This window comes from Panthera onca, chromosome E1, assembly GCF_046562875.1.
Source record: "Panthera onca isolate mPanOnc1 chromosome E1, mPanOnc1 haplotype 2, whole genome shotgun sequence".
Classification (NCBI taxonomy): domain Eukaryota; kingdom Metazoa; phylum Chordata; class Mammalia; order Carnivora; family Felidae; genus Panthera; species Panthera onca.
Genome location: NC_138352.1, coordinates 4,704,159 through 4,731,904, shown reverse-complemented (window position 1 = coordinate 4,731,904; position 27,746 = coordinate 4,704,159). Strand labels below are relative to the sequence as shown.

The 27,746-nt window shown below is 49.5% G+C and overlaps 1 protein-coding gene and 1 long non-coding RNA gene across 5 annotated transcripts in view; one reads left to right on the top strand and one right to left on the bottom strand.

Moving 5' to 3' along the window:
- The first annotated feature begins 7,692 nt into the window (after window positions 1–7,692).
- Window positions 7,693–27,746, top strand: part of FAM20A (FAM20A golgi associated secretory pathway pseudokinase) — a 50,443-nt gene continuing 30,389 nt past the window's right edge. Inside the window, exon 1 of the mRNA XM_060645592.3 lies at window positions 7,693–9,308. Coding sequence (XP_060501575.1) covers window positions 8,917–9,308 — 392 coding nt within the window. The 5' untranslated portion in view covers window positions 7,693–8,916. The remainder of the gene's footprint in view (window positions 9,309–27,746) is intronic.
- On the bottom strand, window positions 9,324–26,726 carry LOC132687409 (uncharacterized). 4 transcript variants are annotated; one of them, XR_009614092.3, is made up of 6 exons: window positions 26,286–26,726; window positions 26,063–26,193; window positions 18,972–19,013; window positions 17,399–17,516; window positions 11,278–11,359; window positions 9,324–10,795 (listed from the first exon to the last, which is right to left on the bottom strand). It is a non-coding gene; the product is annotated as an uncharacterized LOC132687409 (long non-coding RNA). The 4 variants fall into 4 exon arrangements; XR_009614091.3 differs by having other exon boundaries at window positions 9,324–11,359; XR_009614090.3 differs by lacking the exons at window positions 9,324–10,795; window positions 11,278–11,359; window positions 17,399–17,516; window positions 18,972–19,013 and adding exons at window positions 20,687–21,588; window positions 22,308–22,488.

The following is a 27,746-nucleotide window of genomic DNA, read 5'->3' as shown; positions in this document are numbered from 1 at the left end:
CCATCAGCACAGAGCCCCACGCAGAGCTCAAACCCACAAACCTCAAGATCATGACGTGAGCCGAGGTCGGACGCTTAACTGACTGAGCCACTCAGGCGCCCCTCAAGTCAAGCTTTTAATGAAATATTGTTAAGTATACAGAAAAGTATAAAGAACAACATGACTAACATCCACATACTCACCACCCAACTTCGTCAAATTTGAACATTTTGTAATATATCCTGCAGCTCTTTTCTGCTGAGAAATAAATCATTATGGATACTTTCAATGCCCCGTATATAATCTGCAACAATCCCCCCTCTCTTTGATCTCATATATGACCAGTAACCCCTATCCTGAATTTTGTGTTCATCATTCTCATGCTTGTTTTTATCATTTTGCTACATATATATTTACCCATAAATAATATCAAGAATTACTCTGCCAGTTTTGAGGCGTATCTAAAGTATCATACTGCTATGCACACACATACATATACGTATATACACACACATATATATTGTATATAAGTATTCATAGCTTTTTACAACTTAAAGTTGTATCCATGTTGAGAAAAATATAGTTATAGTTCCTTCATTTTAACTGCTGCTACCCACTGTCTAAGCATGCCACAACTTACTTATTTATTCTCGTATAGATAGACAATTAGATATTTTGCCATTCTTTATTATTAGAAGCCAGATGGTGGGGGAAATTCTTTGAGATAAGTGCATGAATGCTTTGTTTTTTTATTTTATTTTGTTCTTAATATAGAGTTAGAAGAATAATATGACCAATCAAGTCGACCTGTTTAAAATGTATAGCTCTGTGAATTTTAACACGTGTATAGACTGACTTGACCACCATCACAACAATAAGGATACAGAAGCATTCCATAATCAGAAGCGACTCCCCCAGGCTGCTCCTTTGTAGTCACTACTTTGTCACTGTCTCTACCACCTGCCAACCAACGGCTATTCTCTGTTGTCATAATTTTCCCATTTCTAGGATATCATAACGTAATCATACAACATATTAACTTTTGAGACTGGTTTCTTTCACTCAGCATACTACCTTGAGACGCAAGGTATACACTGGGTATACACCAGTTGGTTCATCCGTTTTGCCCATTGAAAGCCATTTGTGTTATTTCCAATTTTGGGCAATTGTTAATAAAGGTGCCAATAAATTAATAAAGATTTAATTTATAAATCTTCCCAAACAGGCCCTTATGCACCCATATGGTTTCAATTAATTTCGACAAATACCTGGTCACGGGATTCGGCAAATACCCAGTCAGATGGGAATCATATGGTTATCTTTCCAAGTTCTTAAGTATTTACCAGTTATCTCTCTGTAATTGATTTCTGGTCTAATTCTGTTATGATCAGAGAACAAAATTTGTATGATTTTTTATTCTTTTAAATTTGCGAATGTTTGTTTTATAACCCAGGGTATAGTCAGTCTTGTTAACTGTCACATACACTTAAAAATAATATGCCCTGTGTTGAGTTGAGTGCACTACATACAACAGTTAGATCCAGTTGGTTGATGGCATTGGTCAGTTCCTCTATATCCTCGCCTACTTGTTCTATTAATTGCAGAGAGAAAAAAAAAGTTTAAGACTCCAGCCATAATTGTTGGATTTGTCCATTTCTCTTTCCAGGCTTATTAGTTTTTTTTGTGTTGATTTTTTTTTTAATATAATTTGTTGTCAAGTTAGCTAGCACACAGTGTATATATACAGTGTGCTCTTGGCTGCAGGAGTAGATTCCCATGATTCATTGCTTACATGCAACACCCAGTCGGGCTTATTAGTTTTACTTCATGTACCTTGAAGCTCTGTTGTTAGAGACATACAAACTTAAGATTGGTATCACTGGTGGATTGACTCTTTCATCATTACGTAATGTTTCTTTCTATCCCTGATGTCTTTCTTGCTCTACAGTCTACCCTGTCTGATATTAATATCGTCATCCCAGATTTTGTTTCATTAATGTTTGCCTGGTATATCATTTTCTATGCTTTCATTTTTAACTTTCCTGTGTCATTATATTTACATCTGGTTTCTTATAGTCAACTTATCATAGGTCCAGGTTTTTTTTAAATATTTATTGGTCTTGGCTTTTTGTTTGTTTGCTTGCTTCCGTTTAACCCATTCTGATGATCTCAGTCTTTTATTTGGTGTATTTAGACCACTTACATTTAATGTTGTTATTAATATGTTTGCATTAGGTCTACCATTTTATAATTTATTTTTTGTTTGTTCCCTCTGTTTTTTGTTTCACTCTTTCCCCCTTCCTGCTTTCTTGTGTATGGCTGGAATATTTGTAATGTTCCATTTTAATATATCTATTGAGTTTTGATTATATCTTAGGGTGGTTTTTTTTTTAGTGGTCATGGTAGGGATTAAATATACAAACTTAACCCTTTTCAATCTACTTAGAGTTAATATTTCCCCACTTCGAGTGGAATATAGAACCCTTACCAGCATATAGGTCCCTTATGTTGTAGTGATTATTAAGTCTATATGTGTTAAAACTCCATAATTATAATTTTTGCTTTCAACCACCATACATATTTTAAAGAGCTGAAGAGGATATCTACCCGCCAGATTTTTACCATTTCTGTTGCTCTTCCTTCAGTCTTGATGTTCCAAGTTTCCCTCCAGTGTTATTTGCAATCCATCTGAATAACTTGCTTTCATGTTTCTGTTGGAGCAGGGCTGCTGGCAATGGCTTCTCTTCGTTTTTGTTGACATTTCATCATCATTCCTAGAGGAAATTCATTCTGGAATGGAATTTTGAAATTTTCTGACTTCAAGTGGTCATTTTACACGGTAGAAAAATGAAGCCCAGAGACATCAAACAATTTTCCCCTATGCTGCTGAGCCAGGGCCAAAATCTAAGCTTCTTGACTCTCAAGTTCAGTGCTCTTACCCTTCCTATATAATGCGCTGGCTTGCTATCTCAATCATTTGGTATATAGTAAGAATAGGTCGTGCACAAAAAGCTTCGTTACTATGTGCTTCATACAAGACAAAATGGTAAAATTATCATTTTCTAGAACTGAAAAGGGGCCTTAGGGATCACTCATTTCTCTATTTCACGTTTCAGATGAGAAAACTGGGGCCAGAGAAACTAATTCAGTTTCCCAAAGGAAATTTACTAATAAGCAAAGACATGATGTTTTATAGCAAGATCACACTACATACCTGCCATTTGCACTGGGATTGTTTGTTTGTTTTGCCCAGCAGCCGTAGCCGAGATAGATCATGTTGGGCCAGACACACTCTCTCTGGTGTCCCCCATGACCTTATGACACAGGTGGATGGCCAACAATGCACAATGGATCCTAGCAGAATCATTTGAAATCAAATCTATGACTGTTCTCATTAGCACCAAAGATTCCCCAACCTCAGTGGTATCAGAATTGGACTTCTGTGTGCACAGAATCTTACACGCTGATACGAATCAGCTTATTGAAATTATACATTCCTGGGTCCACTTCCAAAAATTCTGATTCACTAGATCTAGCGTGGGAGCCTGGAATTTGCATTTGTATAAACACCGCAGGTAATTCTGAGGCAGGGGCTAAACTTGGAGAAAATGTCTGGCCAAAGTTGAAGCATCATGTCTTGGTCATCAAAAGAAAGTTCTGGGGGCGCCTGGGTGGCTCGGTCGGTTAAGCGTCTGACTTCAGCTCAGGTCATGATCTCACAGTTCGTGAGTTCGAGCCCCGCGTCGGGCTCTGTGCTGACAGCTCAGAGCCTGGAGCCTGCTTCACATTCTGTGTCTCCCTCTCTCTCTGCCCCTTCCCTGCTCATGCTGTGTCTCTCTCTGTCTCAAAAATAAATAAACATTAAAAAAAAATTTTTAAAAAATTAAAAAAATAAAAGAAAGTTCTGCATAAAAGAAGAGACTGGATATGACACCAAATCATTTCTTTATCTCGCTGCATTCGGGATCCGTACTCTTGCATGCCATGTAGAGTACAGAACCGCCTTCCTCCTCTCTCAGGGATAGCTGAGACAGCTAGAAGGTAACAGTCACATGCCCCTTCCCCCATCTGTATAGTAACAACAACTCTTAGGGACGCAGCTAATTCCAATTAGCACAGAGTTCATCATACGTCTCTTAGCTATAGCCTTTTCAATAGGCCCATTAAGATGCCTAAGATTTAGATGTTCCAGTTATATATAATAGTTAACATTTACCTAGAACCAGATTTTATAAGCCCAGATTTTTACTCTAAATACACTTCTTAACCGCCCTGCCCCCCGTAGGCATGAACATGCACAGACCCACATACACAAATCGTATTTATTCCACAGGAATGTGTGAATTCTCAGCTGTATGCCTTGCTGTGTACGAGAGCCTATAAAAGCAGGGAAAAGAAGAAAGTGTGTTGGCCCCGTATGCAGAGTTACAGTCTAGTGTAGGAAACCAGCCACCCAAACAAGAAACAAGGAGTCGTGTTTTAAGCAGCACACAGACACGTGCAAGATAAAAATAGAGTATAACCTTCACAGATGGAGGAACCCTTGCATTTAAATACTGACTCTGTTGTTCTCACAACTTAATTCCTGGAAATCGAGAGCTGGATATTTAGCTAGACTAAAAGGAAACACGGGTGTCCTTTGCTTTTGCCCCTTAATTCATGCAGAGATACAGATTCTCTAATCTGGCCAGCCTTCCGCCTCAGACTTGTTCTCGATTGTCTCGTAGGTACAGACAGATCTCTCTTCTCTACTAACCATAAAAGATGCTTGAAGGCGGGAACCCTGTCTGATACTCCTTCTGTGTCTCCTCCAGGCCCTAAAACTCTGTTATTTTATTGTAACCCACAGTTCAGCCCCTCCTGGGTCCCAGGCCCTGTGTGATATGCTACAGTTGCAGAGCTAACCTGAGATCCCTGCCCTCAAAGACTTGCCTTCATTCACTGAGCACAAACTTCTGCAAGTGATGGGCCCTGTCCTCAGAGCTTCGGGTCCAGAGATAAGAAACACTCTCCCTCTGCACTTGAGCGAGGAAGGCACACATGGGCATTGTGTGTTTGGGCTGCTGTCACAAAGGACCACAAACTGGGGAGCTTAAACAGTGGAAGTGTATCGGCTCATGGTTCTGGAGGCCAGAAGTCTGAGATCGACATGTTGACAGGGATGGTTTCTACCAAAAATCATGAGGGAGAATCAGCTGCTTGCCTCTTACCTAGTTTCTGGTGGTTTGCTGGCCATCTTTGGCGCCCCGCGGCTTTTAGAAGCATGAGCCTGACCTCTGGCCTCGGCTTCATGTGGAGATCCCCCTGTGTGCCTAGCTCAGTGTCCAAATTCCCCTTCTTTATAAGGACACTGGTCATATTAGATGAAGGGCCCACTCTGTTCCAATATGACCTCATCTTAACTAATTACCTCTGCAATGACCCTATTTCCAAATAAGATCACATTCTGACGTATTAAGGGTTAGGATTTCAACATATAAATTGGCAAGGTGCATAGTTCAACCTCTCACACATGCAAACAACAAGACACAGCCTGGTCAACGCTTTAATAGGAGTGTATGGAAAGGGCTAGAAGGGTACCTGAGAGTACATGGTATTGAGCTTAATGGGCATGAGGAAAAGCATCAGGGAACGTGGGACAGGAGGCCAAAGCTTGGACAGACAATTCTCCGGGTAGGGAAATGCAAAAGAGTTTTTGAATAAAGGCATGTCCACGAGTGCATGAAGCACTCGGGGAATTGCAGAAAGTATTATGGGCTGAAACCTGAACGGCATCTAAAGGAGAGGTGGGAGACGAGGCAGGAAGGGGAAACAGAAGCCAAAACATGAAGGGCGACGTCATGACGTGTAGCCTAAGCCAGACACAAAGCCATGGAGGCTTTTCAACAGGACATCATCGCTGTATCTGCATCCTAGAAAGCTCACTCTGGCAAGAGTTTTGATTACATCATAACACAGGTGGGCACTGAAATGGGACCATGTCGGAAGCTGAGAGACCAGCCGAGGAGCCTATTTGCAAGAGTCTAAGCAAGAAAAGTTGGGACCCTGGATGCAGTCGAGAGCAGTGGGAACGGAAGGGTGGGGCTGGATTTACAGCGAGAGGCTTGAAACAATGTCTCTGGCAAACAACGGTCGGGGATAATCTGGGTGTGGACTGAAGAAATGTGGGTGAGGAAGCCAGGGGCCAAGATGTGGAGAGTCAGAGCAGGAACAGAAGGGCCAGGCCCATTGCTGAGAGCGGGGAAAAGACACTGAGGACACTGAGGACATCCTGCCCCTAGGATTTCACCTCCCCCACCCGGACCTCATGCACACCTAACATCTGACTTCCACATACAGTTTTGCCCTTGACCATTATAGGGCAGGGGAAATGTACTTAGATAATCTCTAATCAAGTTAAAAATATTGTTCCCTGAACTGAGGTCAGACAAGCGAGTGCTAAGGAAGCATGGCCACAGGAGTGGAGGAGAACTGGACTCGTAAGACTGTGATGGCTTCGTGCCCATATCCTTGGCCAGCCCAGAAAAATGCAAAGCGGTCCTGCCACATGTGTGCCTGGTTTCTCCATCCCCTCGCCATGATGCCTAACTAGACACATCAGAAGTTGCAAAATTTGGGGGCTTCTGGCTAGCTCAGTCAGTTAAGCCTCCAACTTCGGCTCACGTCATAATCTCGCAGTTTGTGAGTTCAAGCCCCGCGTCAGGCTCTGTGCTGACAGCTCAGAGCCTGGAGCCTCCTTCAGATTCTGTGTCTCCCTCTCTCTGCCCCTCCCCTGCTTACGCTCCGGCTCTCTCTCTCGCTCTCTCTCTTAAAAATAAATAAGCATTAAAAAAGAGAAAAAGAAGTTGCAAAGTTTCTCAGAAATTGGGGACCAGTTGAAAGTTGGTTCCAAATAAAAAGATGGAGATCATTCAACAAGGCTTACAAATAACCACCACCATAGGCCAGCAGCAGAGTGAAATACCCAGGAAATACCCAGTACCAGATGATCCCCATGGTATCATCTTGGGATTTCTCACCAGGACTGGGCTTTGAGGCCATGATGTGCTCCTGAAAGTGGTCCCTGTCTGGCCTGCTTTTTCACACTTTATGTCTTTTGTCCCACTCATAAATTGTATCTAACTTAACCCAGTGTGCTACAGGAGCCAAGAAGTCCTAACTGTTACTAGCAAACAAAGATTTCCCACTTATTTACCAAGTGCTGGGGGCTGTTCCAAGCACATAACAACCCTATGGGGTAGGTCCTATTATTATCTTTCAGTGACAGATGAGGGGATGGCGAAGAACACAAGAACCTCCTCCCTTCCCCGCCCCCCACTGAACCACAGGGGAAAGAAGGCTGATCTGAACCCACAAGCCAAAGGGTATCTGAGGATTCCTAACTCCAGCAAGGGAAGGAGAGGGTTAAAGAGTAAGATGAACATACATGGGAATCTTTGCTGTCTGGGCAGGCAACTCACGGCAAAGATGTATTTTCTTGAACATTCAGCAGGGTGGGGCCGCCTCCCTGATCAGAATTGCACTCTCCTGTCCCCCCAAGCGCGCCCCAGGTCATTAAATAGAGGAGCCAGAAGTTCAGGCCTGGCCTGCCCCCTCCCCCTCCCTCTTCCCCAAAAGGAAAATGATGTGGGGGGAGCATGAATTACTTCACGAGCCATCAGGAGGAAACATAACATGTGCCCTCCAGTGATTCATTTGGGTGGACTACTTTCACACCGAGCTAAATGCAAAAGTTCAGAGGAGGGTCAGCGGGCGGCCCCTCCCTCTTTGAGTGCGGGAGAAATTTCCTCCTTGTAAAGGACAAGCACAGTTGGAATCAAACTCCATCCAAACAGGAAATCACCAAGATTCTAGGTAAACGTGGCGCCTTATTTTTAAAGGACCAACTTTTTAATTTCATTGACTGGGTATTTCCTGAGTGCCTACTAAGTGCCAGGCACCCGGGCACGTAGTTGTTATGGACCTAGGATGTGCCGGGTGGGAAGATACAAAGAGGGAAAAGACAATGCACACACACAGGCGCGCGCGCGCGCGCACACACACACACACACACACACACCCCCATCTGGCGAATCTTACAAGAGAAAGACTTTCGGGGGATTGTCTTTTTTCTAAAAATGAAAATAAAAGGTTGCGCGCGCGCACGCACGCACACACACACCCTGACTCCCCAAAGTGCCCGGACTGAGTCCTGAGCAGGGAAAGTGGGAGGCCTCGGGCGAGGGGGATGGGCGCGCCCAGCGGGTTGGGTGACAAGGTGCAAGGGCAGAGCCGGCAGAGGCATCGGGAGTTGGCTGGCGAGCTTGCGGCAGAGGCAGGTGCCAGCTGCGAGTGGGCGGAGGGGCGGGCGCCGGGCCAGGCGGGGGAGGCCCGGCGTCACCTCTGCCTCTAGGAGTCGGGCGCGCAGACGAGCTCGCCCAGAGCAGCCGGGGGCACGGGCGTCCCCGCCGCCCGCAGAAGGAGCCGCGGGAGCAGTCGCAGCAGCCGCCAGGCGACAGCATCCTCTGGAGAGACGCCCCAGGCTCCGCAGCCGCCTTCCTCCGCCCGGAGGCGAGCGCCGCCGCCCGCTCCCCGCGCTCCCGCTCGCCGTCGCCCCCCGGCCCCGCCGCCCGTCCGACCGCGGGGGACAGCAGGCACCCGCGCCCCCGGCCCTTCCCTGCCGCGGGCTCCCGGGCCGGCGGCGCGGGGAGAGAAGGTGCCGGAAGCAGGGGCCCAGAGGCACCATCCCCGGGTCTCCAGTCCACGCGGAGAAGAGACGCCCGGCAACACCGCGAGCCCCCGCGCCGCCGGTCCCCAAGTTCAGGGGCGACACCCCTCAAGGAGGGGGAGGGGTGCGATCCCGCGCGGTGAGCGCCCCGGCCCCATCGACCCCGGCCGGCCCTCGGCGCCCAGCGCCCGCCCGGGTCCCCGGAGACGCCCGCGCGCCCCGGCGGGGCCATGCCCGCGCTGCGCCGGGACCGCCTGCTGACCCTGCTGCTGCTGGGCGCGCTGCTCTCCGCCGACCTCTACTTCCACCTCTGGCCCCAGGTGCGGCGCCAGCTGCGGCCCCGGGAGCACCCGCGGGGCTGCCCGTGCGCCCGCCGCGCCGCCTCCCCGGGCCCGGCCCCCGCCGCCGCCTCCCCGGCCCCCCGCGCGGCCGCGCGCAACTTTTCCCGAGCCGGGCCCGGGCCCGAGCGGCGCGGCGGCCGCGGCTCCAAACTGCAGGCCCTCTACGCCCACCCGCTGTACCGCGTCCCGGAGGAGCCGCCGCTCCTCGGGCCGGAGGACTCGCTCCTGGCCAGCCAGGAGGCGCTGCGGTACTACCGGAGGAAGGTGGCCCGCTGGAACAGGTGAGGACCCCGGGCGCGAGGCGCCCGCCGCGCGCACTGCCCGGCCCCGCCGCGCCCCCCGCCCCGGCCCGCCGCGGCTTCGCCCAGCGCTCCGGCTCCTCCCGGGCGCGGCGGGTGTGCCCTGCCCGGACCCCACCAGCCGTGGCGGGCGGCAGAGCTCAGCCCCGAGCGCATCTCAGCGGGAGGAAAAGTTTCTGGGCTGCAGCCCCGCCAGGAAATGCTCCGAGCCCCTCCCCTTGGGCTCCTGGTTCACTCCTGAGCCCCACTTGTGTTCCCTGGCCGGCTACCCGCCTCTTTCAATCCTCGCCCCGATGTGGGAAGCCGCGGCTGGAGTTGGGCGATCCAGAATAGGTTCCCAGACAGAGCCAACTCCAGAGCTGGTTCGAATTCCGCACTTAGCTTTAGACCTGGGCGCCTTCCAGAAAGCAATGCTACTCCCTGAAAACCCAGCTCATTCTCTTAACTTACTCCAATGCCCAGGTCAGAGATCACAAGAGGTCAGCTGGGGCAGAAAGCTAAGTGGTTGGTGCCCTGATCCGTTCTGTTTAAAACGTGGCTTGTCCCTCTGGTGAGTGCTAGAACCCGAAGGCGGTTTTAGTGTTGTGGTGATTTGGGCAGACTTGGTTCCAGGCTTGATGCTTTCATGCACGGAGATAAAAATCTACCTGGGAATTTTTAAGATCCAAAGCAAAATGCAGAGGGGGGAAAAAAAACCAAACATATTTAGGTTTAAATTTAGAAGGATATATTTGTAAAAAGGCGCGGGGGATGTGGGGGGTGGGGGGTGGTTTGGAGGAGGCCCAGTGGTGGATACTGAGATCCCCAGGTAATGACCGAGGACGTTAAATGAGTTAGAGCTCTGTTTTGAAGTACAGACTTGTCTAAATATCACTCACATCCAGAGTTCACTTATGTACCACACCCATCCCTTTCCTTAATGCAAGAGATTTCAAAATGAGATGTCATCGGATGGTTTCAGAGTCCCTGTGGAGGATGGGTAGACCATAAATCGCCGTGGAAACTCAGTGCGAGCCCAGTTTAACTGTTTGCTCGTTATTCTGTGGTGCTAGGACCGAGAGAGGGCTTTCAGAAAGTAAAAAAGACACAAAATGGAGAGCTATTGGCTGAAATCACTGTGGTGAATTTCAACTGCAACTCCATGGCTGACGATTTTATATTAGGAAGGAAGTGGTTCTCCATTTCATGGCTAATTGTGCGTAATAAAAAGGCACTTGGAGATGGCTCCTCGGACACTGTCATTTTCAGCATTACCTTTATTTCGTCCATAACGTGGGCGGCCAGATCGATGGACGAGGAAATTTTGCCCTTAGAAAATTGTCCGCACATCTGTTGAAGATTTGAGAAGTGAAGGGACTTTGAGCAAAGTCACTGGCTCTTTGGCAAATGTAACCCCACGGTGTGCACCTTTTTGCCGCCTTCAGGTTCTTCATGTTACTTTGGTCCTGAAGGGAAAGCCTAGGGGAATGCTTGGGCAGAAAAGCAAAAATCTTCCTCACCAATCTGTCCGGCAATCGATTTGGAGCTTGATTTCTACACCCTTGTGTGTCACAAAGACGCATTTACTGGCCAGAAACGGTTTTGGTCATTTAACGGCGGATCGACCAATGAGGGCTGGTGACCTTGCTGTATTCGGAGGGAACAGGGTGGTTTGGTGGGGTTGGTGGGCATGTGACCCTTGTGATATTTATTTCCCTCTCCCTTTTAATCCTTGAGCTCTCAAGTGAGGTTTGTGGCTGAAACGGATGAGTAACCTGCACTCTCGAGTACCAAAAGTGGATCTCGGTACCTACCTTCACCCGAACTGTATGGTAAATGCCAACGCGATGATATTAATACGCATGTGCATTGTTACTCATGGCAGGGTTAAAAACGGAACCTGAAGACTCGTTAGCCAGTGTGAATTTGAATCACGCGCCTTGTTCTGTTGTGAGAGACAGTCCCCCATTACCTTAAGCGAGAGAGTGCCCTGATGAATATGAAGCCCGCATGCCTTTTCCAACGTGCAGGGCCAAGGAAGGCTCCAGAGTTCGCTGCAGACAGATAATTAGAACAGACAGCAAAGGAAGAAATAGTGAATGACCTTGCTAATGGCTTATCTCTTGCACGGACTAGCCCTCCATGTGTGTGTGATGATGTGAAGTCAGAAGGTATCTTTCTACAACTGTGAGCTCACTACCAATAAAAGGTAGATAATGCCCCGTCTTCTTCCCCCAGCACATTCCTTTTCGATTTCAGTGGAAGATGGGGCTTATACGTTGTTTTGAACGTCCCAGGTTTCCGATTAGTATTTGTTCATCGGGTGTCCGTATTCGGTTAAGTTGAAATGCAAAAGATATATCGCGTGTCGGGTGGACAGTCTTGTGCTATGGGACCCTCAGGCTTTCTGCAGACCTCCCCAACCCACTCCTTTCTCCCCCAAAATGTAAGTAAGTGTGGCACAATCCAAGTGAAAAATGCAATCAGGGAAAATGTTTCTGTCGGGTCGTCGGTCACTGATCACAGCCAGCGAGCCAACGCCAGGCCCTAGCAGGCATGATGACACATTTGGCACCTGTCTTGAATAGTGAAAAGGACAGAACAAAGAGCCAGGGGAGTATAGTCTTCACTACTTCAGGCCCTAAACCAGTCAGCCGCAGGAAGCCTTTTCCTTTCAAAGTAATGGATGGAAGGCGGGGCTTACAGATGGAAGGCGGGGCTTACAGATGGAAGGCGGGGCTTACCTGGCGCACAGGTAACTGTTCACCCAGCTGCTTTCCTTGCCTCGGAGGCTGGGCTTTCTGGGTTTGTGGGCTGGGCTGCTTCTCTGCCCACAAGCTACCCAAGCCAGACAATACCTGTCCTCTGACGTGTCAGAAGTGGCCGGGCCTTTTGCCCACATATCTTCGGTTGGCTCCTCTGTAACTCTCCGGTCTTGACAGGCAAGGCCAAACAGGGTCATGCCCCACCACCCCCCTCACCTCTCACCCCTCAGCCCCCCTCCCCATGCCCAGACTCCAGCAGCTAACACATAAATGCAAGCTCCCCACTCCCCACTCTCTGCTTTTCTTTCTTTGTGACATTTCCTCAGGTATCCGGAAGGTTGTGTCTCCCCACAATTACAGCTTCAGCATTTCTGAGCAGCGTACGTGTGTATCTGTGTTCTCCGTCTCCTCCTACCTACTTGCTGTCGCCGAAAGCCTAGCCCTGTGTTTCTCTTTGAAAATCACAGCGAAGACACTGGGCAGCTTTTCAAACCTGACAGTTGTTTAAGGGGAGTAAATTGGCTCAGGTTTTTCCGGGGGAAGCTTTGAGAAGACCCAGCAGCCGAGGCAGATAGAGGAGAGCAGGGAGGGGAGGGGTGGGAGAGAGAGAAGGAGCCAGGAAAGATGAAGAAGTCAGCTGGAAATGAGAACTGTCTGTTCTAAGAGGTTTTGAAGGCCAAGCTTCTTCCCACCGTGGCATCTATGGAATGAAAAATACAATCTCTTTATTCTCACCCCGTCCAGCCCCCCAGGCCTGTACCTCTTTTTCTCTTTCCTGCTTATCTCGTGCTGGCCCCAGACCATTGGGATTGATTGGGGGCAGGCAGTGCAACTCGCAAAGGCAGATAAAAGTCCAGGTTCTTACTCCTGGAGGGCGACCATTTGCTTTTCTCCCAGAGTCAACAGGGCCTTGGCCCCCTGACCGATTCTTCCGCCAGCGATGCCAGGCTAAGAAAGGAAATGACCTCCTTTGGTTTGAAAACGGGCCTCAACCCGACCTGTGTGTGACTTCCATTTCTCTTTTCCAATTAGAGCTTTGCTTGACTGGTTTGGGAAGGGCTGTTGTTTTATAGCAATCCCCGCATCCCTGGACTTGTAGCTGGAAGAAACCTCTCCACTCTCCTCAGAGTCACATACTCCAAACCGATGGCGTCTGAGAGGACTAACCCAGGGCCATCTTCGGGTCCCTTCTCCCTCGTTCCAGAACCCAGTCTTCGCTGCCGTTTCTGCAGCAAAGACCTAAATCAGGGAGGCTCTCTGTTGTCCAGTCAAGGAGGACAGGCACTTCCTGTGTCCAGTTATATCAAAATGAAGTCCTTTGGCCAAGGACTAGAGGCTGTTTGTCAGCTGTTCCATTGTTCCCAGTCCCCAACACTCTCCTTTCACCGCACGAAGTTCTCATCAATCCTGGGAACTCAACTGGTTAACTGCATGCAAATCCCTCTTCCCGAAACATGAAACATACTTGGTCTGGCCCAGGGACTCCCCATACACGTGCTAACTTAGGCCTCACGGTTTCCTTAGAAGTAGGCATGTGCTTGGTGGCGCCTGGGTGGCTCAGTCGGCTGAGCGTCGAACTTCAGCTCAGGTCATGATCTCACGGTCCCTGAGTTCAAGCCCCACATCAGTCTCTGTGCTGACAGCTCAGAGCCTGGAGCCTGCTTCGGATTCTGTGTCTCCCTCTCTCTCTGCCCCTCCCCTGCTCATGCTCTGTCTCTCTGTGTCTCAAAAATAAATAAAAACATTAAAAAAAAGAAAAAAGAAGTAGGCATGTGCAGTAGGCAGAATTCCAAGGTGGCCCCATTAGATTCCCAGCCCTGGTGTAAACATGCCCTCTCCTCATTATTCTACCAAATGTTAGTCTAGGTGCTGGTGTCGAGGAATTGTACAGATGTAATTAAGGTCCCAGATGAGTTGACCTTGGGATAGACCGATGATCCCGGTGTGCCTGACCTAATCGCAGGAGCCCTTTAAAAGCAGGGAGTTTTCTCCAGCTGATCAAAGAAAAGGAAATCAGAGATCCAAAGTATGATACGGATCTGAGGGGCCACTGCTGACTTGAAGATGGAGGGGGCCACCTGGCTAGGGACACTGAGGACTTAAGATTGGCCCGCAGGCGACAGCCAGCAGGGAAACAGGGACATCAGTCCCGCCACCACAAGGAAGCAAATTCTGCCAGGGGCGAGAACAAGCTCAGAAGCAGATTTCTCCCCACAGTCGCTAGACGAGAACTCAGCCTGGGGGACAGCTTAACGTCAGCCTTGCAGAGGCTGTGCAGAGAACACAGGTACGGCCAGGCTGGACTTCAGGCACAGAACTCGGTGACTGAACCGATGGGTGTTGCTCTAAGCCCCCGGGTGTGTAGTAGCCAACAAATAGCAATAGCAAACAAATCTGGTACTGCCGTTGATTTCCCTCCATAGAGGAAACTGAGGACGAGAAGGTTATATCACTTGTCTTCCAAAGTCAGGCAGCCGGCAAACCACAGGCAGGCTTCGTACCCAGAGCGTCTGGCTCCAGGATGCACGCCCCAACCACCAGCTGCACCACTGTGCGTCTTTTGAAGTCCACAGGCCCTCGCTTTCCCTCTCCCGGAAAGGCTTTTCTGACTGCCTCCACCCACTCTGGCCCCTCTCTGACTATACCCCTCCTCTGCATATAAGACCATATTACTTTTTGTGACTGAGCCCCGTCCGGCTTCATGGCAGCTGCTAGGAGCTTCCTGGGGGAATGAATAGCCACTTGCTTCTGGCACGAAAAGCCCCCGGCTTGCACGTGGTCACGCTGCCACATCTGTTTCATGGTTTCTCGTGGGGCTGGGAGGGGGCGGGGACAGCCAGAGTCAATTATCTGGGGAACGCGTCATGGGGAACAGACAACATCAGGATTTGGGGCCTGTGAGCAAATGGTCTGTTGTCTCCTGTGAAGAAAGCCTCACACTGAAACAATCCCAACTGTAAAATCACCCCACCTGTCGCTTTAACTCCTCCCTGTAAAGGTCTAAGACAAAGCCACCCTACTGAGACTTTCTGAAATTTGGAGCTAAGGTGGGTGTTCTCTTTATTGCAATAGCCTAGATGAAATCAATTTAAAAAAAAAAAAAAAGCCCCGAAGGAAAGTTGAGAGGGTGTCATATGCCAGGAAGAGGGAATTTCCTCCGCTTCCGGTACTTTCTGAGGAAGAGCAGCCAAGAAGTCTTGCTTAAAGAAAGTGGGAAGCACGGAGACCCTGAGTGAGCCAACGCAATCCCCGAGCTGCCCCTTGGCAAGTGCTGACCCATGTTTTTCTTGTGATTATTCATTAAGCTGAGGCCTACGAGAGCCTGTGGATTCTGCTGAAGTCAGCCTGCCTGTGGCCGAAAGCCGAGTGGGGGATACCATTCTCAACAGCTGCCGCTTTAGGGGAACAGAAGTTTCTAGGCCAAAGAGCATCTGCGAACCTGTTGTCAGAGGCAGGCACACACATACATGCCTGATGAAAACCATAGCAAGGAGAAAACAAAAAGGGCTTAGCCCTTCTGGTGCCCTGTCACTTGGCAGAATGTCCTATGGCTGCAGTGTGAAATCAGGACAGACTGGGTCTGAGTGCTGTGGAGACGCTGGCATCCGGGACTCTGAAGGGGAAGAACTGGGGGCGGCCAGCAGAACCGGGCTTGGGCGCGACGCAAAGTTAAGAATCAGAAAAGGGTCTGATTTATTGGATCCCCGAGGAACAGACCAGTTCCATCTGGAAAGCCACAGGGAATAGAAAATAGTGGAGGACTGTGGTTCCTAAGCCAAGAACCTGTAATAAGACTCAGCAAAATACGGAGAGTAAAAGAGAAACTTAAGGAGTTTGGCACTGGGGCACATGGACTGAGAAGCTGGGCTATTAAAAAAAAGCTGGCCCGGGAAGAGATGGAATTTTAGAAAACTTGGAAGAGGTTGATGGGTTAGAAAAGATCTCTCCCGGCAGAAGGAAATCAGAGCTGCCTCTGGCCCTGGGAAGTCAGGCATAGCTCAGATAGCAAACTTGCGATCAATACCTGGGTCGTCGTGGAATCGTGGGGAAATGTTTCTGGGGGGGTCGTAGGGAAATTATTTCTGATGTTGCTAACCAAAATGGAGTCTCTGCGGAGGGACAGATTGTCTCTCCTGGCCAATTCAGGTGTCCCACAGGGTCTCAGTTTCATTAGTCCAAAGGGGAGTTTTGGATTTCTGACTCATTTTTCCCCATGGCTGAAGAGTTACAAATTCTATAGGAATAGTGTATTTATCTGCACTTACAGCTCAGCCCATGTTTTCCACTCTGAGTTAAGAATTATGCACAGCCAGTAGCTGTATTTTTTACGCATTCTGCGCCCCTCGGAAGGGTCGGAGACGCTAGAGAAAGACCAGCCACAACTCCATCATCAAATCAAGCCCCTTATTAACCACTGTTTCATTGAAAGTGGTTTTGTTTTTTTTTTTTTGTCCCCCACGGGAGGGGGGGAGGGGGGCGGTCCCTGGACCCTACCGAGTTCAAGGGATGAGGTCTATGTTTCCCTTAAATGTTATGACAAATTTGCATTCTGTGCATATGCTTATTTTCCTAAGAAATAGTTTACTGCTTTTGGAAAGTCTACTTTGGTTTCAAGTGACAGAAACCTAACTCAAAGTAACGCAAGTAGGAAAAGGAAATGTAGAGACTCACGTAACCAAAACCCAGTGAGGGCCTGTCTTAATCCCCTCCTGCGGCTTTGGGTCCCAGCTGCTCAAGGACCAGAGAGAAAAAGGGAGTCTCCGGTTTCCAAAAAAAAAAAAAAGATAATGAGCAGAGATGCTGATTGGCCAGGTCCGAGAAAACAGCCAGGCTGTAGAGGACTATGATTGGCCCAGCTTTGAGGCGTGCCCACCTCTCAGCCAATCCCTGACGTCAGGGAGGTGGAGTCATTGGAAACTGTGCATTCTCAGGACAGGTGGCTCATTGAGGGGAGGAGCGGTGCACCTGGGTGTAGACTTCAAGGGTCCCGGAGAAACTGTCACGGGTGATGCTGGAAAGTTTCTCAGCTTAAGCGCAGAGCACTCCTTTAGCTACTGTTCTGGAGTTTTAATTGAGACTTGAAAATCGAATTCATTCACAACAAATTCCTAACATGTGCGGGCTTTTTATACCAACCATTAAAATCCTCCCAAGAAGACAGGCATCTTCATTTATTGGGGCTTAAATCAACCTTACTCTCTTCACGGGAGCCCAAAGAAGAAACCGAGGTGGACCCAGCTCATTCGTGGGCTCATGTCTCTTTCTCCCAAAAAGAGATTCCACTTAGAGCCCAGATGCCAGTGTGTCAGTCCCGAGGAAACCACTTACCTTCTTCAGGATTCCCTTCCTTTGGAATGAAGAGAGTGAACCTCTGGTCCCTGAAGGCTCCTTGCTGCTCTGTTTTCCAGGCACAGCACATCTTTGACCAAGATTTCTTCTTCAAGGTCTATCAGAGCGAAAATATGGGACAGGCATTTTCGAGATGTGCTCCATGAACTTCCAGGGTTCTGGGAGATGCTTCTCAAGTTCTGCAAATGACGGATTAATTTTTCATCTTGAAAGAGTGTACTTTAACACAATTCTGAAGTTCTTGTATGAGAAAACTCACACCCGATTGTGTTATACACACGTGGTAGCCTGTAGAGCTTGTGGCAGGTAACTTAGGTGGACAGATGGCTTCTCCTCCTATCTTTGTTTAATTGAGGAGTATTCTGAGATTGCAAGGTGAGCTATTAAAAACCGTCTCCCGTCCCAACTACTTATGTATGTTTATCACGATTTTTTGTACCGTGCTACCAAAACGATGTGCGGAAATTAATCAGGTACTGAAATAAGACTACTTCTATCTGTCATTCCCCCCACTTTTGAATGCTTGAGTTCGTAATCCTGTTTTCCTTCTTGTTCTTATCGATTAGCTTTTAAAAATAAGTTTACATATTTTAGCCTATAAATTAGATTTATAATAATAAATGACGAGTTTATTTCATACATATTGGGATTCTGTGCAAGGTTTCTTTTGTAAGGAAGGTTCCACTTCTAGAAAATTTTTGAAAGCCGCTGATTTGGACTATATGGGAATAGAGTAAACATTTTTTCCTCTTTCCTCAAAAACCGATGGGCCTAGAACCCAAGCCCCCTGCCCTCCCTTACCCCCCTCACTCCCAGCTATTATCACTAGTGAGAGCACGGCCACACACCCCCACCATGGCTTTGCCAATGCTTGTGGCCACTTGAGCGAATGAGAGCATCTTTTAGGCCTTGTGTACTATTCCTGCTTTGCTGCACAGCAAATCATACCAAAATATGACTTAAAAACAAGAACCATTTACTGGCTCACGATTCTGCAAGTCTGGGCTGGGCTCAGCTGAGCGGTTCTTCTGGCCTCCTTGGGCTCAATGAGACATCTGTGGTCAGGTGCCACATAAACTCTGCTGAGCTAGGCTGTGTCCCCTCCCGGGGGGGGGGGCCCCTGTCTGGGCCTTGGTGGAGATGATGACGGTGGTTCCGCGTGGCAGTCAGCTAATCCCGGCTGCATCACGTAGTGGTGGAAGGTTACCAAGAGAGAGTGGAAGTGGGCATCACCCCTTGAGGTCCTGGCCAGGACCTGCTGAATGTCGCTTCTGCTGCCTTCTGTTGGCCAAAATAGATTAAAGCCCACGTGGGGAGATTTGGGTCTCCTGGCCATTGGAGAGGAGGTGGTGTAATAACTTAGGACCGAGCAGAGGCTCCAAGGAAGTCCCTTTTGCTGGCACTTGTCAGGCAGTGAGCCAGCAGCTGTAAGTGGCAACAGCCTGCCTCATGTGTCCGTGAGAAAGAAATCTAATAGAGCCCTTTAAAACTCGAATGAAGCAGTTGTGGACTGAATCATGTTCCCACAAAACCCGTATGTTCAAGTTCTTACCTGCAGCGCACCTCAGAATGTGACTGTTTTTGGAGACTGGGCCTATAAAGAGATAATTAAGGTTAAATGAGGTCACCAGGGTGGGGCCTTAATCACCTATGACTAGTGTCCTTGAAAGAAGCGGGAGAGACCCCGGGAGATACTTATGTACGGAGGGAAGGCCATCTGAGGACGCAGGGAGAAGACGGCCATCCACAAGTCATGGAGACAGGCCTTGGGAGAAACCATCTCGGCTGACATCTTGATCTTGGACTTCCAGGCTCCAGAAGCGTGGGAAATAAATTTCTATTGTGTAAGCCACACCCGGTGTGTGGTATTTTGTTATGGCAGCCTGAGCAGACTAATAATACAGAGGCTAACTGACAGGGATAGTTAGGGCTAATCTGCTGGCTCAGGCCTGCCTGCACCTCAGCTCCCTGGGGCACACGGCAAAGCCAAGCTGTCTTTGAAACTGTCCCCTCCCCCGGTGTGGTTCTCCCAGCTTCACCAGGCCTCCGGGCCTCCCTTGTCAAGCCCTTAAAAACTCCCTCGTTCACAGACAAGATGACCTCAATCCTTTCCTTAGGGCCAAGTGATTAGCTCTTCATTTAGTTTCTTTTTAATCTACCTGTTTGTGGGTAGACTTGAAGATCTCCCTTCTTCTGGAGACCATTTTTGAGACCAGAAGCCGACACCTGGCTCTCTGTCTCCCTGCATCCCTCCTAGGATGGTCCTCCTCCTCCCCAAGTCCACAGGTCCTCTGATTGATGGGCCGAGGACACAACGTCATCCTTCAAGGGTGCTTAAAGCCCGTTTTGTAAATTTTTAAACACTCCCTTTCCTGTGAACCGCCAGAATATCTAGAACAGCGATGAAAATTTGTTTTCGCTTATCAGGTGTATTAAGCGCCTATTATTTCATAAGCAAATCTCCAAAGACCGTTATCTGTTCATTTACCTATAGGGAATTTGTGATAATAATTGTTAATATTAGTAATGGCATGAATGTGGAGAGTCCTTTCACTTCCCGAAGCTTTTTTTTAAATTATTTTTTTATGCTTATTTATTTCTGAGAGAGACAGAGGCAGAGCATGAATGGGGGAGGGGCAGAAAGAGGGAGTCCCAGAATCCGAAGCAGGCTCCAAGCTCTGCGCTGTCAGCACAGAGCCCGACGCGGGGCTCGAACCCACGAACCGTGAGATCACGACCCAAGCCGGAGTCAGACACTTAACCGACTGAGCCACCCAGGTGCCCCTTTCCTGAAGCTCTTTTAAACAGTCTGTAATTCATTCACCGTAGATTGGTGTTTACAGGCAGTAAGAGGCTGACCTGAGTGTCCCCATGGAAAGACATCCAGTCAGTCTGTGTTTTGAAGCACAAATTGTTATAAAGCTGTGTTATAAAGCAGCGTCCTTGGCAACAGCCTGGGCTGGTGGGACCTCAACTGTCTGTAGTGGATGCTATGCAGGACCCCCGGGGAGAAACTATGAGTACTGCCTTGTACCGAGACCATCAGAGGCCACACCTCTCAGAGGAGTCTCCATTGAAATGGACAGAAACTCCCTCAGTGAAACTTGATGGTGTCAGAACAACACAGGGAAACATTTGTGTGCTGTGTTTATTATAATCATAAGTATTATGTTATTCTAATAGAAGAATGAGAAACTGAGGTCTTCCAGTATCATTTGCTATCAGAAAATCAAATACCATCAAGGATGGACTTTAAAATACTTTTAATGTTTATTTATTTATTTTGAGACAGAGAGAGAGCGGGGCGGGGGGGGAAGGGGGTTGGCAGACAGAGAGACAGAAGGAGAGAGAGAGAGAAAATCCCAAGCAGGGGGCATTTGGGTGGCTCAGTCGGTTAAGTGTCCAACTTCAGCTCAGGTCATGATCTCAGGGTTCGTGGGTTCGAGCCCTGCGTCGGGCTCTGTACTGACAGCTCGAAGCCTGGAGCCTGCTTCAGATTCTGTGTCTCCCTCGCTCTCTGCCCCTCCCCTGCTCACGCTCTGTCTCTCTCTCTCTCTCCTTCAAAAATAAATAAAAAATAAAAAAATCCCAAGCAGGCTGCACCCAGTCAGGGCAGAGCCTGACATGGGGCTCGATCTCACCGACCACAAGATCATGATCTGAGCTGAAACCAAGAGTTGGACACTTCACCGACTGAGCCACCCAGGCACCCCTGCCATCAAGGAAGGATTTTAATGCCACACACTTTTTTGCTCCGTGGCCTGGACCCCTTGGCAGAGACTTTACGAGATGTTCGGCAACAGCTGCGAGCCTGAGACGACGCCCCGCATCTCAGAAGCTGGCAGCCACGTCTTTGAGCCATTGGGTCTTCGCATTTCCTGAGCAAGTTCTGAGAAGGGAATTCCGTCACTACATTGGTTTCCTAGGGCTGCGAATGTTTCCTTGCACACTTCTGGAGGCTGAATCTGAAACCAAGGTGTCAGAGGCTCTGGGGAGGCGGGGCGGGGGGGTGGGGTGCGGCGCACAAGTCCTTTGCTACAAGAATAGCTGCCAGCATTCTTGGACTCGGGGCCGCATCACCCCAAGCTCTGCCTCCACGGTCACATCACCTCCTCTTCCGCCCATGTGTCTCTCTTCGAAGGCCACGTGTCACTGCATCTGGGGCTCACCTGAATAATACAAGACCATCTCTTCTCAAAATCCTGAACTGTGTTACATCTGCACAGATGCCATTTCCAAACAAGGTCACATTCCCCGGTTCCAGGGATTTAGGTCCTGGACGTTAGGTGTTTGGGGAGAGCACCCTGCCCCCCGTACCGTTATGAATAGAAAGGCCGTCAGTTACCTTTGTAACTGTCCCATTATTTTATGATGAGATAGATCATAAACATCATTATGATCTATCTCCTAAAATAAACGTAGGGACACCTGGGTGGCTCAGTCGGTTAAGCGTCTGACCTTGGCTCAGGCCATGAACTCGTGGTTCATGAGTTCAAGCCCCACATCAGGCTCCGTGCTGACAGCTGAACCAGCTTCGGACCCTCTGCCCCCTATCTCTCTGCCCCTCCCCGACTTGCCCTCTCTCTCTCTCCCTCTCTCAAAAATCAATAAACATTAAAAAAATTTTTTTTCATGAAAAATTTTTAAAAATACAATACAATAAAATAAATGTAAAATAGTTGAGAAAAACAAGTCCAAGGGAAAATAGGACAGATGGGGCCTAGAGTGAAGAGCTTCTCAGAGCGCTTCTGTGAACACCTGCCCACCCCAGAGTTAGCTGTGCTTGGGGACCCATCAGTCGTGTCTACAGGGCGAATGCTAGCCTGTGGCCCAGGAAGACCATAGGGTTCCCGTCAATTCCCCGGGGTCCTCCTCCCTCACATCCTACCGCTCAGAGGACACCTTGTGGGTAAGCACCAGGGTCCTCCACCTTGGAAGACGGTCCCGTCGGTGACTCCATGCACTCCCCAGCATGAGCGGCACTGTGTCCCAGAGCAAGTCCGTGCAGTCATGTCCCCGTGGGCCACACTGCCCAGTTCCCGGCACACAGGCCTGCCGGCTTGTCTTATCTAAGGAGAAAATCAACAGCGCTGAGGTTCCAGGGGAATGGGGAGCAGGTGCACGCTTGGGGAAGTCCTCCACCCCTCCCGCTGTCTTAGCAGAGCTTCTGAACGACACTGAGTGGCAGCGCATTTAGGGTCAAACTCCTGGAGGCGCCTGGAGTGCAGCTCGTCAGGGTTGACGTTCAGCGCAGAGAAACAGACTTGGCTGTTGGCTAAACTTGGAGATAAACACAAAAGGCTCTTGAAGAAGGTCACGGTCAAACCAGACGGGTGAGTGGATTCAAAGCCACCGACCTGTGCCCAGCGAGGAGCCCAAGTTCCAAGGGCAGTCGGGATCCTCCCGAGATACTTGTGGATCTGCTGTGACAGATGGGCCAGAGGGTAATCGGTACCTCCAAGCCATATGCTGTAGCATGTGACTGCAAGATTTGGGGCTGGAAAAATATGAAAATAGATAATAACCAAATGCCCACCTTAGGTATTAAAAAACCATCGACAGAGCAACGATCGAGTGCCTAATTTGAGCAGCGGAACTTACTAGTGGTCCCCGAGGGTTAAATTCATTGCAAAATGTAACCGAATGAGGTGGTTTTCTGTTCTGTTATGAGCTGTAAAGCCATTAAAAACGTCTGAGGAGGTCAGCCAGAAATGATGAGCTTGGATTTATGGCAGTTTTTCCATGGCCCTTCTTTCTGGCAATAACAGAGCTAAGCGATCTGTTAAGGCTACTCATGAGCTGTGATATGAAAACTGTTTTGTCTGCACTTACGAAAATGCTTCCTCCTGACTTTCTTGGCGGGGGGGAGGGTTGCTATGCCCAACTCATCCAAAAACATCAGTTACTCGTTAAGTATAGAAAAGTAAGCAGATGGAGGGATGCCTGGGGGGCTCAGTCGGTTGAGCTTCTGACTCTTGGTTTCGGCTCAGGTCATGATCCCAGGTTCATGGGATTGAGCCCTGAGTCGGGCTCTGTTCTGAGTGTGGAGCCTGCTAAGATTTTCCTCTCTCTCTCTCTCTCTCTCTCTTTCTTTCTCTCTCTCTTCCTCTCTCTCCCACTTGTGCGCTCTCTCTCCCTCTCAAAACAAAAACAGAAACAAGCAGATGGGCCAGAATGTTTGAGCCCCAAAGGAGACAGCTGGCTCCTTCTTGCCCTTTGGATCTCCTTTCAAAACTGCCCACTCACAGGGATCTTTCCTGTCCCATCAACCTAGAGGGGTCCCCAACTCTCTCTTGCCACTCCTGCCTTATTTTCATCAGGGCTCTTGACACAATTTAACACCTTCTTGTTTGTTGATCTGCTTAGCGTAAAACCTCACTAGATCGTAAGCGTTTAAGGATTGTATCAAACTGAATAGATATATCCACATCCAAATCCCCCCCGAATCTTTCACCGGTATCTTAGGGGGTGGTGGGGGAGAAAAGTCTTTGTAGATGTAATTCAGAATCTTAGGATGAGGAGATCATCCTGGATAATCTGGGTGGGTCCTAAAACAAGAACAAGGGTCCTTATAAGGAAAAGCAGAGGGAGGTTAGACACAGAAGAGGACACAGTGCGACCAAGAAGGCAGAGACCGGGGTGATGTGGCCACCAGGCAAGGTAGGCCAACAGCCACCAGAAGCTGAAAGAAAAAAAAGAATGGATTCTCCCCCGGGGCCCCCGGAAGGAGCCTAATAGCCTCACTGATACCTCGATGTCAAGCTCTGGGAGTCCAGAACGGTGAGAAAATAAATTTCTGGAAAGCCACCACGTTTGGGGTTATTTCTTACGGCAGCCACAGGAGCCGCTGGACGGAGGCTTGCTCGCCTCTTTGGCAGTGTGATCCCGTACCTAAAAGGCTGCTTGTACACAACAGGTGCCTCATAAATGTTTGGTAAATGAATGAGAAAAAAGAGTACTTGAGAGGCTCTGTAGTTAGGCAGTTCTGGGTTTAAATCCCAGCTCTGCCACCAGGCGCCCAAAGGCCTGAGGCTCATTTCCTGGAACCTCAGCGTCCGGGTCAGGAGTCGGGGGCTGTAATACCCATCCCCAAGGGGTAGCGGGGTCTGTCCCGCACTGAGCAGGGTGCCCGGTTCATGTGGTACATTGTTTTATGTTCCACGCGGACAACTCGCTACCTGTCCGTATCCAGCCTTACTCATGTGTGTGTGATACTCGGGTCAATGACACTCAGCAGCCGGGGTCAGCTCCATTGCTAGGGTGAAACACCCGTGGGTCCAGCCCAGCCAGGGCCCCCCGCTTGTCTGGAAGCCCCGGTGCGTCCAGAGAGAGAAAATACACATATTGATTTGTCCGTGGTCACCGGGACGTCAAATGCCTCATGCTTGCAAGCGGAGAAAACACAGAACCGGGTCAATGTGCAATTAGCCTACCTCTTTCAGAAATTACACCCCGGGGGCGCCTGGGGGGTTCAGCGTCCAACTTCGGCTGAGGTCACGGTCTCGCAGCTCGTGAGCTCGAGCCCTGCGTTGGGTTCCGCCCGGACAGTGCCGAGCCTGCTCGGAATTCTCGCTCTCTCCCCCTCGCTCTCTGCCCCTCCCCCGCTTGTGTTCGCTCGCAAAATACGTGAATAAATTTAAAAGAAAGAGAAAAGAAATCGCACCCCTTCCCACCCCCTACACCCACACTCTGAGCGAAAACGGGTCCGTCAGCAAACGGTCCTCGGTCACACGACTTGAAACGACAGGAGTCCTGCAGATGGCAGATGCCATTTTAATTCTTCTCTTCTCCTCTCTTGTCACCGAGTATTTTTTCAGCCAGTTAAACAGGCTGATCTCTTTCCCGTCCGGCCGTGCCTCTGGTGAGCTGGTGACGTTGACAGTAGCCGACCCCTGGTGAGCACGTACTCTGGGCGCTCAGGGCGAGGCACAGGGCTTGTGTCCTTTGCATACTATCTCACTTAATTCTCACCACAACCCCACAAGAGAGGTACTGTTACTACGCCCACCTTGGGTCACAGAGAAAGGCTCAGACAGGCTAGGTTCCCCTAGAAACCGGATTTCAAAGGCGGAAATTCCACACTGACTTGAACTTTGCCTCCTGTCTCAGATCGGGTCCTGGAAGCATATCTGAAGTGAGATTGGAGGGCAGGAGGCCTTGCGGGCGGAGCTCTCAGATGCCCCCTTGCATCACGGCCCAGACATGCCCGAGGCAGAAACGCTCCCTACCTGTCTGCTATGGACACATGAATCGCTATTGCTGGGTGGGCTAGAAGCACCAAAAAAGCTTTAAAAGATAGCTCAACTGGGGCGCCCAGCTGGCTCAGGCGGTTAAGAGACCCTTGGTTTCGGCTCAGGTCACGATCGTACAGCTCGTGAGTTCGAGCCCCACGTCGGGCTCTACACGGACAGTAGGGAGCCTGCTTGGTATTCTCTCTCTCCCTCTCTCTCTCTGCCCCTTCCCCACCCGCGCCCTCTCTGTCTCTCTCAAAATAAATACACGTAAATAAATAAATAAAAATTAAAAATAGCTCAACTTGTCAGTCCTTATACACCATAGACCTGCTTTTTTATTTTTACACCAAAAAAAAAAACTTGCTTTTTTAAACCAGGGAGAACATCGGTTATCGGTAGAATCTCTCACCCACATTCTGATTCCAGGCTTGGGTTTCATCACAGCCCTGCCACTTTGTAGCCGTGTGACCCGGGACAAGTCACCTGGTCCCCGTGCCTTTAAGGAAGTCGTGACGGTAACACCGATTTTATACGGAATTTCTGTGAGGATTCAACAGCTCAAAGTTGCAAAGTGCTTAAAATAGCGCCTGGCACAGGGGAGGCACCGCGTCGAGGTGAGCGAGTTTTCTTACCATCGTTCCGACTCGTAGACCCCTTTCGGATCACTGGTTCCTGTACCTGATTTTTGCTCATCAGAACGGAGGTCCGTCCACACGGTTCCCGTGCCTGGAATGGGTCCTGAAACGCCCCTTCCGATTCAGGCGTCCTCTCCTTGGGCTCCCCTCCAGCTCAGAAGCCCCTGTCACCTGGGCTAGGTGTTACTCAACCGCTGAGCCAGAGCGGTGACCCCATGAGGTCAGGATGGGCTTGGGAATCCAGGTGGCCCCCGCGAAAACAAGAGATCTGTTGCAACACAGCATGAAGCCAGCTCCGAGAGGAGGAAGTGATTGTATTTCAACCGGATAGAAACGAGTTTGTGTTGTGAAATCCGCCCATTCTGCAAAAATCTCCCTCAAATCTCGATACAGTCCCTGCTTTCCCGCTGGCGAACAGATCAGCGTGTTTCGCGGTCTCCCCCACGACCTCTCCCTGTCTTTACGGAGGCCCCGGCAGGAATCTAAATAAACCCTTGACGGAGCATCGCTTTCTCCGCACCCTCTGTTTTTTGATTTTTACACCAAGAAACGTTGCTTTTATAATCAGGGGGAACATCGGTTACCGACAGGCTGTCTCCCCCACATTCTGATTTCAGGCTTTGGTTGAAGAACAGAAAAGGCTCAGGTCAGACGGCCTGGCTGTTCGGCCCTCCTTTCCATTTCCCGTGCTGTTTCCTTAATTTCCTCTTCCGGAGACGGGAGGGATGACGTATTCACAGGGCTTGAGGGAACTAGATCTAATCCATGCAAAGAACCCCCCCGGATGCATTTGGAGTAAGCTCTACACAAACACAAGTTGATAGCGTTAAAAAAAAAAAAGTCATCCTATGTGAACTAAGTACCGCGAGACTGCGGCCGAGGCATCAAAATCCATGTGTTCCCCTTGTGTCCCAGCCCCCTTGCAGCCAGGCGGAGGCCCTATGACTGGTTCCAGCCCATGGTATGGGAGTTGGGATGACTGTGTCACTTCCCGGCCAAAGCCCTTAACAGCCGGTGCCTGTCTTTTCTCCCCGTGATGACCTCGAAGGCCACTCGCTGGGATCTCGGCGCGTCCCTAAAGCCGGGTCCCTGGGTCGTGCTGTGACCTTCATTAAACAAGTAGGCACGTGAGTGAGAGAGAAGGCTTCGTTGGGCGAAACCCACTGAGGTTTCCGGATGAGATTGTTACTCCAGCAAAATCCGATTTTGCTCCGCAAGCACAGGTGTGAGGGAGACGTAACATGGATTTCTTTTTCTTTTTTTAAAGTTTATTTGGGAGAGAGAGAAGAGAGAGACGGAGCGTGAGTGGGGGAGGGGCAGACAGAGGGGGAGACACAGAATCCGAAGCGGGCTCCAGGCTCCGAGCGCTCAGCACAGAGCCCCAGGCGGGGCTCGAACCCACGAACCGCAAGATCCTGACCTGAGCCGGGGTCGGACGTCAAACCCACTGGGCCACCC